Below are 18,590 nucleotides of genomic sequence, written 5' to 3'. Positions count from 1 at the left end.
CTTTGTCCCCTTCTCTTCCCGTATACTTTTAGTTCTTTTTGTCTGTTTTTAAGATTCCTTTATTTTCCGTGTCTTAGGTTGCATTTAGGCATAGGCTCCAGTCGGGTCTTTCCTGTGATTTTTTTCGTGATACCTTGCCCCTTTTTTCAGGCACCATTGCGTCTTTTGATTTGACTTTGTAAGTTTTTCCTTCCGTGTCCACTAAAGCTCCCAGTGGCTTTAAGCACTGTTCCCGGTGCAATCGGATGATCTCCGACAAAGACACCCATTCTTGGTGTCTTCAGTGCTTAGGGCAAGACCATGGCCCTGCCAACTGTGTCCTTTGCCTTCGGATGAAGAAGAGGACTCAGGTGTTCAGAGAGGCTCAACGTGAGAAGATTTTTGGAGCCAGGTCCGAATCTTCGACGTTGGCATTGAGGTTGCGGCGTTGAAGACTGCATCGGGAGCATCGGTCCATATGGCTGCTTTGAGACCCATAGACACTGGGAGTAATAGTGCGTCAGGTGGATATCCTCCTGTCTTGATGCCGACTACTGGACAGAGCCCCTGGGACCGGCCAGAGTCAGACCTGACCCAAAGGTGATGTGAGGATTCACGTCGTCCTCGTCGGCACCAAGCAATCTTGACGCTGAGCTTTGGGCAAAGGCAAAGAAGCATCGGCATCAATCATGCTCGACACATGGTATCAGGAGCTCTGGGGCGTTGAGGAATTCGGCACCTGAGAAGCGTCAGCAATGGGAGAATCGCGCCCCCTCTATTCAGGAGGTACCTATGCATCTGTCTCCAAGTAGCCAGGACCCGACTCCCATCTCGGCTCTGTCAGTTCTGCAGCCTGTCTTGGAGCTGACACTCCAAGTTTTCACGGTGTCAGCCCTCGATGAGCATCTCCAGGCCTTGCTCCCTGAGCTGCTGGATGGTCTTTTGCAGCAGTGTGCAGCAGTATCGGGGGTGCTTGCGCCTGCCTTCTGCCTGATGCAGCCTCTCTTGGCCATAAGCTTGCAGTGTGGCCTTCAGCGCCACATGCAGCCCCGGTTTCGACTACCACCTATGCTGGTACCCCCCTCAACGTCGGTGGAGGAAACTTTGCCGAAGTCAAGAAGGGAGCCGGTTTCTCGATGCCCCTCTTGTGGACATTGCTTCTCAATGTCGAGCCCTTCCATGAGGCGTTTCTATCTGATACTGACGAGGAACGCTCATGGGAGTCGGAGAAGGATCCAAGGTATTTTTCCTCAGATGAGTCCTATGGAATTCCCTCTGAACCCTCTCCTCCACTTGAAAGGAGAAAGTCTCCTCTGGAGAGCCTTTCGTTCCCCTCTTTTGTAAAGGAAATGGCTGAGGCTATTCCACTTTGGAAGTGGAGGACGAGCCCAGTGCTAAGATATTCAAAATCCTGGACTACAAGTCTGCTCCTAGGGAGGCTGTGACTGTCCCTCTCCAAGAGGTGCTCAAGGAAGTCCTCGATAGGAACTGGGAGTCCCCTCTGTTGGTCCTTGCCCTGCCTAAGAAGATCGACGCAATGTATTGGATCCACAGCACACCTGTTTTGATAGGCCCCAGTTGCCTCACAGTTCCATGGTGGTGGAGTCCACTCCCAAGAGAGCCAAGAGTTCTAGAGACTATACCTCAGCACCCCCAGACAGAGAAGCTAGGACCTTGGATTCTTTTTTTTTTTTGGGGGGAGGACAATGTTCCAGGTCTCAATGCTCGTGTCCCGTATACAATCGTACCAGCTCTTTACTTGGTGCACAAGTTGTTGGACTTGGTGGACTGTCTCCCACCGGAGCAGGCTAGGTAGGTATACCAGTTAGTCAAGCAACAGAAGGCATGTCGTAAGTTCTTGGCCAAGGGCGCCTATGACACCTTTGATGTGGCATCCAGGATCTATGTGCAGATATAGCAATGCGCATACTCTTATGGCTGCGTGTTTCTGACTTGGAACAGTTGGTTCAGTAGAGGTTGGTGGATGCCCCATGCTGGGGGATAACCTTTTTGGAGAGAAATTTCAAGTGGTCGCTAACCAAATAAAAAAAACACACTGATATCATCTCTTCTCTCTCCCGCCAGGCCCCTTCTGCATCAGCCTCCTCATCTAGGAGGTCTTTTTGGCAAGTCTAGGAGGGGTACCTACTACCCACAGAGATGTAGATACGCCACCTCTTCTCATCAGCCTGTTCAGGCTCAGCCCCAGTACTCTCGTTCTCGTCAACAGCGTGCACCTAAGGCCCCTGCTGCTTCCCAGTTGAAGCAAGGGACAAGGTTTTGACTGGCTCCAGTAGAGCATAACCGCTGTAAAAATGTCCATCCTGGACAACTTGCCAGTTGGGAGAGGCTGAAGTTTTTCTACGAAGTGGCACCTGGTAACCTCTAACTGTTGGGTTCTTCAAATATTCTGCCTCAGATACACCATCAATTGGCTTCAAAAGCCTCCAAATTGCCAGCCAAGAGCTCATTACTTCAGCTTTCAGCATAAGCAGTTACTTGCAGAGGAACTCTCCGCCCTTTTGAAGGCCCATGCACTTGAGCCTGTTCCACCATGGGAGGAAGGGCAAGGATTCTATTCCAGGTACTTTCTTGTGCAAAAGAAGATGGGGGGGATGCATCCCATCCTAGACCTAAGGGCCCTGAACAAATCCTGGTCAAAGAAAAGTTCAGGATGATTTCCCTGGGCACCCTTCTAACCATGATTTAGCAGAACGATTGGCTATGCTCCCTGGAATTAAAGGATGCATATATATTTCAGGTGGGAACACATCACTACCAGTACTGCATGTTGCCCTTTGGCCTCACATCAGCTCCCAGGGCTTCACCAAATGTCTAGTGATAGCCAAACTTTCGCTATGCAGACTGGGAGTCCATGAGTTCCCTACCTCGATGATTGACTGGTGAAGAGCACGAGAGAGGATGGTGCTTGGGAGTCCATGCGGAGGACTATTCGGGTGCTGGAGCTACTAGGATTCATTATAAACTACCCCCAAGTTCCATCTTCATCCTGCTTAACAATTGGAATTTATTGGAGCCCTGCTCAATACACAACAGGTTCGAGCTTTTCTCTTAGGGCCGAGAGCAGACACTCTAGTCGCTTGGCTTCTCAGGTTCAAACCTTGCAGCAGGTCACAACTCGGCAGATGTTGAGGTTGTTGGGCCACATGGCTTCCACAGTTTGTGACACCCATGACACACCTTCACAGGATATCCACCCAATGGACCTTAGCATCCCAGTGGTGCCAAGCTACGGGAGATCTAGTAGATGTCATCAGAGTGTCTACAGAGCTAGTTCACTCTCTGTTCTGGTGGACCATTAGATCCAATTTGACTCTGGGACTACCATTCCAAATTCCTCAGCCTGAAAATATACCAACAACAGATGAATTTCTCCTCGGTTGGGGAGCTCATTTAGAGATGGACTCACTCATAGGGATCCTTGTCCCTTCGGGAAGCAGGTCTTCAGATCAATCTTCTGGAGCTCCGGATGATCTGGAACACCCTAAAGGATCTCAGAGATTGGTTGTCCAACTAAATTGTGTTCATTCAAACAGACAACCAGGTTGCAATGTATTGCCCCAACAAGCAGGGAGGAACCAGATCACGCCCTCTGTGTCAGAGACCATCTGCATGTGGTACTGGGCTCACCAGCACAGCATGTTCTTTCGGGCCACTTATCTGGCAGGCAGAAACAACAGTCTGGCCGACAGGCTGAACAGGGTTATGCAACCACACGAGTGGGCCCTCAACATGGGAGTTGTCTGCGAGATGTTCCAAGCATGGGGGACGCCCTTGGTGGATCTCTTTGCCATTCAACTGAATCACAAAGTCCCTCAGCTCTGTTCCAGACCTGAGGCTTATTACAGATTAGCCTCAGATTCTTTCCTCATGCGTTGGGGGACAGGTCTTCTGTGTGCGTATCCTCCCATTCCTCTAGTGGGGAAGGCTTTCCTGAAACTGAAGCAAGACCACGGAACCATGATCTTAATCACACCTTACTGGCCACAACAGATCTGGATCCCTCTTCTTCTGGAGTTATCCACTGAAGAGCCATGGAAATTGGAATGTTTTCCGACTCATCACCGAGAACTACCTTCAGTCTCTGGCCCTCACAGCCTGAATGTTGAGAACCTAGAATTTGCTTCTTTTGGTCTGTCAGAAGGTGTCTCCTGGTTCTTGCTGGCTTCCAGGAAAGATTCCACTAAGTGGTGTTACTCTTTCAGATGGAGTAGGTGTGCTGTCTGGTGTGAGGGCAAAGCCCTAGGTCTTGTTTCCTGCCCTACACAGACCCTGCTTGAATACCTTCTACACTTCTCTGAGGTTGTTCTCAAGACTAACTCCGTAAGGGTTTCACCTCAGCGCAATTAGTTCTTATCATCACCGTGTGGATGGTAAGTCCATCTCTGGACAGCGCCTAGTTCGCTTCATGAGAGGTTTGCTTTTGTCAGGGCCCTCTGTCTAACCTCCACCTGTGTCCTGGGACCTCCATGTTGTTCTCACCCAGCTGATAAAAGCTACTTTTGAGCCACTGAATTCCTGCCATCTGAAGTACTTGACCTGGAATGTCATTTTCTTTGTGTCAATTACTTCAGCTCATAGGGTCCGTGAGCTTCAGGCTGTAGTAGTGGATGCACCTTATACTAAGTTTCATCATAATAGAGTAGTCTTCTGCACACACCCTAAGTTCCTACCAAAGGTTGTGTTGGAGTTCCATCTGAACCACTCATCTTGCTAACATTCTTTCCCTGACTTCATGTCCGTCCTGGCAAAAGCACTTTGCAGACCTTGGACTGCAAGCAAGCATTGGCCTATTATGTGAAGCGGACATGGTTCCACAGACAGTCCATCCAACTTTTTGTTTCTTTTGATCCCAACAGGATGGAGGTCACCATCAGGAAACGCACAATCTGTAATTGGCTGACTGATGGCATTTCTTTCAGTTTTGCCCAAGCTTGGCTGACCCTGGAAGGTCATGTCAAGGCTCACAATGTCAGAGCCATGGCTGCAGCGGTAGCCCACTTGCAGTCAGCCTCCGTTGAAGAAATTTGCAAGGCTGTGATGTGGTCTTTAGTCCACACATTCACATCTCATTTCTGCCTTGAGTTGGATACTTGATATGACAGTCAGTTCATGCAGTGTTTGCAGAATCTGGGGTCTAGAATCCAACTCCACTTCCCTAGGCCCATTTTATTCTGTTCCAGGCTGCACTCTCACTCAGTTTGTATGTAGTTTCAGGTTGATATCTGAGTTATGTCCTCGTTGTTGCAAGGCCCAATTGACCAGTGTTTGTTGTTGTCAGTGAGCCTGGATGCTAGGGATACATCACTTGTGAGAAATAATGGCCTACTTGTCCTCAGAGAAAGCAAAGATACTTACCTTTAGCAGGTATTCTCTGAGGACAGCAGACCTTATATTCTCACTAACCCTCCCACTTCCCCTAGGATTTGTCTCCTATTTTTTTCTTTTCTTTTTTTTTGTGCTGTAGTATTTAACTCCTGTAACCGCGCCCTTGTGGCAGGCAGGAAGGCACTCGCGCATGCACCATGGAGCGTGTCTCATGCTCCACAAAGCTCTTTAAAGCTTGTTATAAGCTCTGGACTGGGAAATGCGGTGCCGCTTTACCCACGTGTAAGAATATAAGGCCTGCTACAAGTATCTTTGCTATGTGAATAATCCAAATAAAAGCAAGTAAAGGTGTGAGGTAAAATATTAGTTTTCTCTCCTCCTTTGTTTTAGGTATTCCAAGTCGCAAAATAAGCTGTACATCTGCACCTACCACAGAAGTTAGGACTGGGCAGAGTGGTTCTGAAGCTGGGGCTCAAGTAAGTGGTGCCCAGCCCACACTAGTTGCTGCTGTTGGAGAAAGTATGGTTAAACTAGGTGAGAATGTACTACAGTCATACTTTTTAAAAATAACCCATTCCATTGCTGAGCTTCCTACTATTCTAGTTGTGTCCATCAACCAGCAGGTGACAATAGAGAACTGAAAACTGAGCTGTGACATATCTCTCTTGGCATCCAGTCCAGCTCCTCAGTTTTTTTTTGTAAATCTCCAGCAGGTGGAAGGGCACATTTTTCAGCCTCTGGTTCTGAGTGCTTTGCTCCTGGTTCCCAGTTGAGCTTTGCGGGTGGCTTGAGTCTGCAGAGTCATATCTGGAGACCTTCAGATCCCTGTCTCTGGTTCCCCGCGAATTTACTTCTTCCCTGTTTCCAGTGAAGGTCTCCTTTTCCAGCACAACAACCTTAAAAAAGAAAGAGAAGGAAAGAGGATTCGTGAAGAACGTTGGACAGAGTATCAGTCCTGAACCTAAGACTTGTTGAGACTGTGAGCTTGGAGGGAGCAGCTGACAATTGTAAGTCTAACTAAAGTTTGACTCGGAACCGTTTGCTGCAGAGGAGGGATCCTGACTCACCACTTGGGACATGTTGTGCTGCGCTTGTGACAATCAGGGTGAATTGCGACTCCCTTGGAGGCAGTTGGAGTGGTTCCACTGTGGGACTCACTGGCTGGTGTCAGGGTGTTGGATTGCGTGCAAGCCTGGAATCTTGTGGGACACAAAAGAAATGGTTGGCAGCAGCACATCTTCAGATTTTGCGCAGAATCCGAATATACTGGGGGTTTGGGGCTCTCTGGCAGGGCAGGTGCGTAGTTTGATGATGGAGAGTGCTGAAAAGGGTGCTATTTTGTTGTGGCCGACTGGCAGTGAGGAACAATCTCTGTCTGATCATATGCAGAGCACATCTGCCATTTTACAACTTCGGGGCCCGACAGAGCACTCAGCTGCATTGGTATCTTTGTTTTCTCTGGAGTTTGTATTGTTCTTACAGCATGCCTATTTACTGAAGCAGGGACAGTCAGACTTTATGTGAGATGCTTTAGTTTTGTGCCCCGCTGCCCCTCCTGTTCTTTAGACATCTCATTTAGACTTCCAGGAGTGAGCAGATGAAGCTGTCTCTGCTTCTTCCTACTTTTCTAATGTGGCCTTGGTCTATTCAGAGGAGCCATCATTGAAAGCGCCGTTAGAGGAGGGAGAGCACCCTCCTGAGGAGAGGGATGATCTGAAAGTACTGAAGTTTCATGAAGAGGAGCTCAGTACTCTTTTGAGGCAGTGACCGTGCTTTCCATTGAGGAGCCTTCTGCTTCGGCATCAGAGTTCCCTCTTTTTTGGTCACGAGGGGGCTTAGAGGTCTTTCTAAGGCCTTCCTAATGCATCCTGACATTCAGGACCTGATTACAGCAGAATGGGTCTCACCGGATACGGGGCTGAGAAGGGGAAGAGCCATGGCTCACCTCTACCTGTTAGTTCAGGAGGAGAAAAATAAATTGCAGCTTCCCAGGGTGGACTCCCTGTTATGGCAGTGACTAAGAAAACTACCTTGCTAGCAAAAGGAGGCATTGCCATAAAAGACCTACAGGATAGGAAGCTAGAAAGCTCGTTGAAACAAGCCTTTGAAGGGTCCTCTTGGGGCCTCCAAGTGACTGTGTGCATCTAGTTCATTTCAAGAGCATGCTTGAGGTGGCATCAGCAGTCGGCAACACAAGAGGGGCACCATAATGCACAGCTGGTAGCGGGGCTAGCCTACTTGGTGGATGCTATTTATGACGTTGCATTTATGGCCTACAGTATGTTGGGCAGTGGACGCAGCGTCAAAGTCATATCTAGTTAAACTGCCCTTTCGGGGCAAGTTGCTATTTGGAGAAGATCTCAGTAACTTGGTGAAAGAACTGGGGGGAACTAAGCCACAGTGGTTGCTGGAGGATAAGCCGAAAGCCTCTGGCTATCAGGGATTTTGATGTCGATTTCAAAACAGCAGATGATACTGGGGATTTCAATCTCGATTTTGAAACAGCAGACGATACTGACATGGTTATCAACAATATAGTCAGATGCTTTCAGGCGTGCCAATCTTCTTTTCGTGAGGACAGGAAGGCCTCCTTTCAGTAAGCTAGAGTGCCCAATGTCTCCAGAGCTTTGCAATGTTGTGAGGCTGGTCCACTTTTCTCTTCCTCCTGTAGGAGGACATCTTCAGGCGTTTCGGGATGAATGGGCCAAAATCACATCGGACCAGTGGGTTCTGTATATTCATACATAAGGTTACAAGTTGGAGTTCTCCCACCTGATCACTCCTCTTCTTGCAGTCTCCTCGTTGAAAAGGAACCAAAGCAGTCAGAGTTCAGGCTACCATAGATTCCTTGTTGCCGCTCCAGGCCATCATTCCAGTTCCCCAGGCTGGACAGGGACAAGGCAAATACTTTGTCAACTTCATCGTCTCAAAAAAAAAAGGAAGGAACCTTTTGTCTGGACTTAGATCTCAAAGGTCTAAACTGCTGCTTCTGAGTGTCCTGCTTTTGTATGGAGACACTAAAGGTAGTCATAGCCTTCGTTCAAGCAGGAGAATTTCTCACTGCCTTTGATCTCAAGGAAGTGTACTTGCATTTACCCATATGACTGCCGCATCAGAGGTTTCTATGTTCTGCGGTGCTGGCCTGTCGCTTTCCACTCAGGGCTTTGCCCTTTGGTCTTGCCACAATTCCAAGAACATTTACTAAGGTTGTGGTGGAGGTGTCCTTTCTTCGGTATCAGAGAATCAGAGTTCACCCATATCTCAACGACTAGCTCATTCGTGCGTCATCCTATTTGGACAGTTTGGCGGCAATGGACAAAGTTGTCTGTCTTCTTTAGTCATTTTGTTTGGTATTCAATTTCAAGAAGAGCAGACTAACTCCACCACAGACTCTGGAGTATCTGGGCATTCTATTCAACACAGCATAGGAGATAATCTTCCTTACGGAGCATAGGAGGTCAGAGCTGGTTTAGCAGATTCGTTGTCTTCTCAGACAAGGCAGGCCCAGGGTCTGGGGCTACGACCAGATTCTGGGGTCAGTGATGGTGGCAGTGGTGCCATGGGTAAGGGTTCATATACGGCTGTTACAGAAATCTCTTCTCAGTTGCTGGTCTCCGTTGGCACAGAAGTACAACCTTCAGCTTCCTTGGATGCGGTTGCCAGATGAAGTATGCAGTAGTGGTTGTTGCCTAGGAATTTGACCGTCTGAGGTCACTTTCCGATAACACAATGGGAGGTGGTGACAACGGATGCCAGCAAGTTGGGTTGGGGGACTCATTACAAGTTCTATTTGGCACAGTGTACCTGGACAGAACAGGAGTCTGTGGTTGATAAATCGCTTGGAGCTCAGGGCAGGGTGGAATGCTTTACATGACTTTGTTCCCTTTCTGGTGGGAGCCCTGGTCCATGTTTTCTCTGATAGTGCCAAGGCAGTGGCTTATATCAACAAGAAAGACGGGACCTGTAGTTGTCTGATGGCGGTGGAGGCGCCTTCCCTCATGAGTTGGACAGAGAAAAATCTTTTCTGTTTATTGGCAGCTCACATTGCGGGGTCCATGAATGTGGAGGTGGACTTTCTCAGCAAGCACTCCTTGGACCTGAGAGAATGGGAACTATCCAGCCAAGGGTTTCAGCTGATAGTGGACTGATGGATTTCTCCGCTTCTGGACTTGATGGCGACGAAAAGGGCTGCCAACATGCTCAAGTTCTTCAGCTGTTGGAATGACGGGACTTGATGGGGATCGATTCCCTACTGCAGTCCTGGCTGGAGACACATTTACAGTTTGTCTTCCCTCCTTGGTCCTTGGTAAGCCATGTGCTGAAATGGATCATATTGCACCGGCGTCTAATAATTCTCATAGCCCTGTATTGGCTGCAGACCTGATTTGACTGCTGGACAGGGGTCCTCACTGTCTTCCGCAGGTACACGCCGTACTCAATCAAGGTCAGGTGCTTTTGGAGGATCTGTGCCCTTTGGTCTTACGGTTTCACCATCATATGGGCTTTGGTCCTCAGGGTGGAGGTACCAGGATCCCACCCACTCTAGGGATTGCTTTTGAACATCCCACAGGTTCTGGAACAGAATGAAGCTACATAATGGAAGGAGAAATTAGGTCTTACCTGATAATTTTCTTTTCATTAGACCTTTTCACTATTCCAGAGGCCCGCCCAAGGTTTCTGAGATGTTTAGTCAGTGCAAAGTAATGGACCAAATAATGACTGTCACCTTGCATGGAGTTTACTACATATCTGTTGTTCTCTACAAGTTGTCCAGAGATGAGAGGTCCACATGTTTGCTCATCTGGTTAGTGTTCGGTTTGTGAGTTGTTTAAGGTGGTTGTGTTTTATTCTGAGTATTATCCTTACTGCTTGTCTGTGTAAATACTGAGGAGCTGGACTAGATACCAAGAGAGATCTTTCAGTTCAGTTTTCAGTTCTCTATCTCCACCTGCTGTTTTGATGGACACAACTATCCTGTCTTCATTGGTGTCAAGAGAGCACAATACAGGACATTGGGCAGAAGCTGAGACATCTCTGCTTTGCTCTCTATTAAACATGGCACTGAGGTCACCAGTATCCTTGAAGTGCCCTTGACATGAGAGACTGCTCATTCTCCATGCTTTCAGAGAGGGTGCCCTAGTGTCCACAGACCCGAGACCTTAGTTCTGATAGAACTCAAATGACTGAGGGCAAAGTGGCCAGTATGCCGTAGTCAATGGCAGCCTTCAAGGAGCAATCCATGCAGAAGTTCCAGGAACAGATGCTGCTCGACACAATGCTGCAGCTTCGATATAATCTATGTCAAGAGTAGGGGCAATCCAGCCGATACTCAAGACAAATGTCCTGCCTGAAAGAGACGCCTTGATACCGAGGCCTATAGAGGGCTCGGAGTTGAGGTTGGCTACACCAATACACTCTTCTGGTGCACTGGAGGAGGAAGTCTCAACTAGGCACTGGGAATTTTTGGTGCCTCAACACCGTAGAAGGCTTGGCCATATTGTCAATAGTGCAAGACAGACAAGAAACCAGACTTTAGCAACTGACTTCCAGGATTCCAGAATTCCAGGATTACTCTGACTCACAGAACTTACTTCTGTGAGTCAAAGTAATCCTGGAATTCTGATGAGGACACAGGAAGCTACTCAGAGAAGAGGTCCGCTGGTCTCTGTTAGGTCTTTCCCCACCATATGAAAAATGCAAATCCCCACCAGAGGAATTTTAATTACATTTCATTACCTTCTAAAACACTAAATAAATCACAAATATACCATATAAGCTAAAGACATTTTTATATTAGACTAATATCCTCAAGTTTTAAACTATTGAAAAACTCAAAAATACTAAGATGGAGACAGCAGTCCAGTAGTGAGAGGGGTGCTATCCAGTTTTTTGCATTGAGTGTCACATGTATGATTATTTCCCAGTTGGCGAGCAGTTATATTTATTTATTTGCTGCATTTGTATCCCACATTTTCCCACCTCTTTGCAGGCTCAATGCGCCTTACATTATGCCGCAATGACAATCGTCATAAACGGTATGAGAAGAACAAAGTATTGTTACAATTAAGGTATTTTAGATATCAAGAAAATTAGAAATAAAGGAAATAATGTGTGTTCCCGATGCAAAGAACTCCTAACTCTCAGAAAATGGGTCCGTTCTCTTGAGGCTAGAGTAGCAGACTTGGAGTAGCTGAGGGAGAGAGGTTCATAGAGGAGACCTACAGGGACGTTATAGAGAAGTCCCACCTTCAGTTTGGCTTCCCCTGTTCTGCCTTGGAAGAGGGAGGTCTAGAAGGAGAGCATCACCCTGGTGACTTAGGAAGTACTCCTGTAGCCAGGACCTGCCCTTCAGGGAATGCACTATCCTCTCATACCGAGGATGTGTCTCTAATAACTTCTGCCCAGGTAGGAAGGGTTAGGACAGCTGTTGTAGTTGGTGATTTGATCATTAGGCATGTAGATAGCTGGGTGGCTGGTGGATGTGAAGATCGTCTTGTTACTTGCCTGCCTCGTGCGAAGGTGGTGGACCTCACGCGTCACCTAGACAGGATCTTAGATAGTGCTGGGGAGGAACCGTCTGTCTTGGTATATGTGGGTACCAATGACTTAGGAAAATGTGGGAGGGAGGTTCTGGAAGCCAAATTTAGGCTCTTAGGTAGAATGCTGAAGTCCAGATCCTCCAGGGTAGCATTTTCAGACATGTACCCCATTCCACTAGCAGGAACCCAAAAGGCAGGCAGAGCTCCAAAGTCTCAATGTAATGGTGCAGGGATGAGGGTTTTAGATTTGTTAGGAACTGAGTGACATTCTGGGAAAGGTAGAGACTGTTCCAAAAGGATGGGCTCCACCTTAACTAGGATAGAACCAGGCTGCTGGCGCTAACTTTTAAAATGGAGATAGAACAGCTTTAAAATTATAATGGGTGGTGGTGGTAGTGGGGAGAGCCAACAGTCGCCCAGGAGCACATGGTTCGGTGTGGAGTTTCCACTACTGAAACAGTAACCACAAAAAGAGGAAGGCTACTGTGACTCTAACTCAAAAGATGAACATCAACAAGTGAAGAGTCAAGTGTAAATATTTAAATAACATGATGTATTAAAATTCCAGATATTCCTTTATTTTCAAATATTATCTTCTTTTATATATAAAAAGTAGTTGAGCGTTTAGCTATGGCTCGACGGTAACCAAACCCGTTTCACTTTACATGCTTCATCAGGGGCCGTGCATCAACTTTCTTATAATATCAAACAAGATGGTATCGCATATTTTTGTGATCACCTACAAAACAAATACACATCATTTACATCTATAAAGATCACACATTATCTGGTGTTCAATATTTACTTACAAAATCATTAATTTGACTTAACTTTTAACCGCTTCAATCAACATATAATTTCTAATCTAATATTTTTAACACTATCATACTGCCATCCTATCCTATATAATAAAATGCACCTCCTGAAGCCGAGAAAGTGAAGCCTTCAAGCCTTGAAGCATTCCTGCAACGTTCCGGAACTATGTGTCATCAAGTGAGGAGATGGAGCCTTACAGAGCACACGAATGCTCCAAGGCTTGTAGGCTTCACTTTCTCGGCTTCAGAACGTTGGAGGTGCGTTTTTTTATATAGGATGTGCTCGGTGCTTTTCTGTAGCACATGGGGGGAATTTAATATATGCTGATTAAAGTGGAGGAGTGGCTGGAGGGGGGGCAGGGGAGAGAGGAGAATCGCTGGGTGGCTGGAGGGGGGGCAAGGGACACAGGACAATCACTGTGTGGCTGGAGGGGGGGGCAAGGGACACAGGACAATCATTGTGTGGCTGGAGGGGGGCAGGGGAGAGAGGAGAATCGCTGGGTGGCTGGAGGGGGGGCAAGGGACACAGGACAATCACTGTGTGGCTGGAGGGGGGGCAAGGGACACAGGACAATCATTGGGTGGCTGTAGGGGGGCAGGGGAGAGAGGAGAATTGCTGGGTGGCTGGAGGGGGGCAGGGAACAGATGAGATGTGCTGGGTGGCTGGAGGGGGGGCAAGGGACACAGGACAATCGGGTGGCTGGAGGGGGGCAGGGGACACAGGACAATCACTGGGTGGCTGGAGGGGGGCAGGGGAGAGGAGAATTTCTGGGTGGCTGGAGGGGGGCAGGGAACAGGAGACGCGCTGGGTGGCTGGAGGGGGAGCAGGGGACAGAGGAGACGCGCTGGGTGGCTGGAGGGGGAGCAGGGGACAGAGGAGACTCGCTGGGTGGCTGGAGGGGGGCAGGGGACAGAGGAGACTCGGTGGGTGGCTGGGGGGGGGGGACAGGGGAGAGAAGAGCATCGGTGGGTGGCTGGAGGGGGTAAAGGGAAAAAGTAGAATCGCTGGGTGGCTGGAGGGGGGAGCAGGGGAGAGAGAAGAATTGCTGGGTGGCTGGAGGGGGACAGAGGAGACACACTCGCACCCAGCAGTCTCACTCTCTGTCACACACACACACTCGCACATTCACACTCTCTCTCTCTCTCTCTCTCTCTCACACACACAGACACAGTCAGTCTCACACATACTCTCTCAAACATACACACTCCGAGGAAAACCTTGCTAGGGCCCGTTTCATTTGTGTTAGAAACGGGCCTGTTTTACTAGTGTTTATATAAATAAAAGGCTTAACATTCTAAACCAAGTGACAGATATTCTATGAGCAATTATGAACACACATACATAAATACTGCTTAAGTTAAGAAACAATCATTTCTATTTCTTTCACAATCTACTTACATTACATCTCATCCAAACCCAAATTCTTTCAGAAATCGTTTTTAGCAGTTAGACAGATTTGTATTTATTTTGCAATCTGCTTTCATTACATCTTATCTAACCCCAATTTTTTCACCATAGTTACAAAAATTATTAGTTTGAATTAACTAGTAACTACTTCAATAAACACAAGGGTAGATAAACAATGCTAGTTCAATATACTTCCAAAACAATTTAACACTATCATACTGACAGTTTTACATGAGTAAAAGGCTGAACATTCTAAACCAAGTAGCAGATATTTTGTTAACGATTATGAGCATACACTTATAAACGCTGCTTCAATTGAGAAATAACCATTTATATTTCTTTCACAATCTACATACATAACATCTTTTCTAACCCCAATTTTTTCATACAGAGTTTCTAATTTATTCTTTCATAATTTACTTACATTGCATCTTATTAAGCCCCAATTTTTTCATGCAACATTCTTAGCTGTTAAGCAGGTTAGTATGTGTTATTGCACAACCTGTTCTCATTGCTCAAGACTCACTATCAATTATCCATCCTCCAATGAGCAGGTAAACTTTTCTTGACCAATCACTTCAGTGCATCATTTAAAGTTACCAATCAGTGGTTAATACAATCATGGCACGATCTTCATCACCAATCAACAGCTCCAATCTATTGCAATCCTAGATCGTTACTCAATTCAGCTATATGGAGCATGATCACAACATTCTTTGATTGTCATTATTAGCAATAGAATGCACACCACTCAATTAGATTGTTCAAACCAACTGGTTCCAATGAGTATGTGTTATTGCACAACCTATCCTTATTTCTTAAGACTCACGATCATTATCTATCCTCCAATAAGCAGGTAGACTTTTCTTGACCAATCATTTCATTACATTATTTAAAGTTACCAATTAGTTAATGTACGTACGTACATACATACTGTTTAAGTTAAGAAACAATCATTGGTAACTTTAAATAATTGGAAAGAAAGGGGAGGAGTTTGAGGAGACGTGACAATCGATTCCAGAGGTGAGGGGCCTGAACTGAAAAGATAGAATGCCAGATAGCAACAGCATATATATTATGAAAAGAAGGAACAACAAAGCAACAGCAGATATATTATGAAAAGAAGGAACAAGGAGACCTTGCTGTGAGGATCACAGAGTTCTGGAAGGGGGTGGTAAGGGACTAGGAAAGAAGAGAGAAAAGATTTGTTAGTGGAACAAATTTTATATACCAGAGTGAGATGTTTGATGGGTTAGTAGTAGCCAGTGGGTGCGTCCTTTAAAATGGGAGTAACTTTTGGTGTTCTGTAATTAGCTTAATAGTCGTATTTTGAATGAGTTGTAATCATTTAAGAACTATGTAGTTGATTCATACATAAAGAGCATTGCAGTAGTCGAGTCAGGAAATGATTAAATGCACCAAGATGATGAATGGAGCCAAGAGTTCCAAGATTCGCAGCTTGCTGCTTCCTGGGATGGAGACTCAAGTCACCAAAATCTTTAGGGAAGTGATTGTTTCAGAATACTATGCTTTCAACCTGCATAGATTCCTGTCAGCTGTTCATGTCCATGTACTTGCTGAACATAGTATGCAGTACTACAGAATTTGTGTGTATTCTTCTTAGAGGCGAGGCTGAGGAATTCCACTTGCCAGTAGCCAAAGGGAAGTAGGATGAAAAATGTATAGACCACGTTACTTATTTTTAAAATGATATCAAGAGTTCCTACCATGAAGAATTGTACCCAAAAACTTCCAAGGCTTTGGGCCTCGGATGTTAGGCAAGATGTATAAGAAAATCTTGATGCCATGCCCATGCCATGGAGAGAATTTCTTTTATTTCCAAGACTTTCTATACTGCTCTAACTGACTGGCAGAGCAGAGCAGTGTACAGGCTACATGAGGAAACAAGAAAGGAACTCCATTAAAATATAGGAAAACAAGCAGTCACACCAAGTGGGAAAATAAGAGAAGGAAAGAAAGGGACAGGGTAAAAGATGGTAGGCAGCCAATGCAAATACAGCAGGTGAGCTCAATCATACTGTTTGCCCATAAGCTATTTGAAAGAGCCAAGTTTTAAGTTCTATCTTAAAATTCCTGAAAGAGAGATTACTATGGAGAGTTAGAAAGAGATTATTCCAAGTATGGGGTGCTAGAAAGAAAAAGGCACTATAACGTGTAGTTTCCAAGTAGGCAAATCTCGGGCTGGGCAGAACTAAATGGTGGTCATTTAGGGAGTTTAAGACCTAGCAGGACAGTAGAGGATAGTAAGCGAGGAAAGGTAATCCAGAGTACCTAATCTTAGGGCCTTGAAAGTGAGAATAGCAACCTTATATGTGATTCACTGTTTGATGGGAGGCCGATGATATTGTTTCAGTAAAGGCATAGTGTGGTCAAAATGGTGGGCATGGCATAGTAACCTAATAGCTGTATTTTGCAATGTTTGGAGTTTCTTCAACGTAGTGCAGGGTAGACCAACCTAAACTACATTACAATAGTCTAGACAGGAAGTGAAGAAAGATGAGTACCAGTGCATGAAAACGTTGAGTGTCAAAGAGGTGGCGAATTGTGTGTAGTTGACGGAAGACTGCAAAACTAACCTTGGTCAGGTGCAATATTTGAGGCAGAAATGAGAGAGAAGGAATCAAATATAATGCCTTAATATCGAAAGCTAGATACTTCTGAGATTGAGGTGCCAAAGAGTGTGATAGGTGAAGATAAAGGTCAAGAGGCTTGTACGCTCATTAAGCAGCATAGTGACACCCTTAAAACTCTACATAAGTATTGCCATACTGGGAAAGACCAAAGGCCAATCCAGGTCACAAATACCTGGCAAGATCCCAAAAAAGTACAAAACATTTTATACTTCTTATCCCAGAAATAATGGATTTTCCCCTAGTCCATTTAATAATGGTCTATGGACTTTTCCTTTAGGAAGCCGTCCAAACCTTTTTAAAACTCCGCTAAGCTAACCGCCTTTACCACATTCTCTGTCAACGAATTCCAGAGTTTAATTAAATTTACTACATTGTAGCTTCATCGCATGCCCCCTAGATCTAGTATTTTTGGATAGTGTAAACAGACGCTTCACATCTAACCGTTCAGCTCCACTCATTATTTTATAGATGTGTATCATATCTCCCTTCAGCCGCCTTTTCTCCAAGCTGAAGAGCCCTAGCTGCTTTAGCCTTTCCTCATAGGGAAGTTGTTCCATCCCCTTTATCATTTTCGTCACCCTTCTCTGCACCTTTTCTAATTCCAGTATATCTTTTTTGAGATGTGGCGACCAGAATTGAACACAATATTCAAGGTGCGGTCGCACCATGGAGCGATACAAAGGCATTATAACATCCTCATTTTTGTTTTCCATTCCTTTCCTAATAATACCTAACTTTCTATTTGCTTTCTTAGCTGCAGCAGCACACTAAGCAGAAGGTTTCAATGTAACATCAACGACGACACCTAGATCCCTTTCTTGGTCTAGGACTCCTAACGTGGAACCTTGCATGACGTAGCTATAATTCTGGTTCCTGTTTCCCACATAAATCACTTTGCACTTACTCACATTAAACGTCATCTGCCATTTAGACACCCAGTCTCCCAGTCTCGTAAGGTCCTCTTGTAATTTTTCACAATCCTCCTGCGATTTAACAGCTTTGAATAACTTTGTGTCATCAGTAAATTTAATTACCTCACTAGTTACTCCCATTTCCAGGTCATTTATAAATATGTTAAAAAGCAGCGGTCCCAGCACAGACCCCTGAGGAACCCCACTAACTACCCTTCTCCATTGAGAATACTGACCATTTAACCCTACTCTCTGTTTTCTATCTTTTAACCAGTTTTTAATCCACAATAGAACTCTACCTCCTATCCCATGACTCTCCAATTTCCTCTGGAGTCTTTCATGAGTTACTTTGTCAAACGCCTTCTGAAAATCCAGATACACTATATCAACCGGCTCACCTTTATCCACATGTTTGTTCACCCCTTCAAAGAAATGTAACAGATTGGTGAGGCAAGATTTCCCTTCACTAAATCCACGTTGACTTTGTCTCATTAATCTATGCTTTTGAATATGCGCTGTAATTTTGTTCTTAATAATAGTCTCTACTATTTTGCCCGGCACCGACGTCAGACTCACCGGTCTATAATTTCCCGGATCTCCTCTGGAACCTTTTTAAAAAATTGGCGTTACATTGGCTACCCTCCAATCTTCCGGTACCATGCTCGATTTTAAGGATAAATTACATATTACTAACAATAGCTCTGCAAGCTCATTTTTCAGTGCTATCAGTACTCTGGGAAGAATACCATCCGGTCCAGGAGATTTGCTACTCTTCAGTTTGTAGAATTGCCCCATTACATCCTCTAGGTTTACAGAGAATTCATTAAGTTTCTCCGACTCATCAGCTTTGAATACCATTTCTGGCACCGGTATCCCACCCAAATCTTCCTCGGTGAAGACCGAAGCAAAGAATTCATTTAATCTCTCCGCTATTG

General features: G+C 45.7%; 1 protein-coding gene across 1 annotated transcript in view; it reads left to right on the top strand.

The window, feature by feature from the left end:
- The window catches only part of KCTD3 (potassium channel tetramerization domain containing 3), a 263,829-nt gene that overhangs the window by 71,777 nt on the left and 173,462 nt on the right, over positions 1–18,590 (top strand). Inside the window, exon 6 of the mRNA XM_030196030.1 lies at positions 5,719–5,862. Within this exon, the coding sequence (XP_030051890.1) occupies positions 5,719–5,862 (144 nt within the window). The remainder of the gene's footprint in view (positions 1–5,718; positions 5,863–18,590) is intronic.

The sequence above is a fragment of the Microcaecilia unicolor genome, chromosome 3, assembly GCF_901765095.1.
Source record: "Microcaecilia unicolor chromosome 3, aMicUni1.1, whole genome shotgun sequence".
In the NCBI taxonomy this organism is placed as follows: Eukaryota; Metazoa; Chordata; class Amphibia; order Gymnophiona; family Siphonopidae; genus Microcaecilia; species Microcaecilia unicolor.
This window is presented reverse-complemented; position numbering and strand designations above follow the sequence as displayed.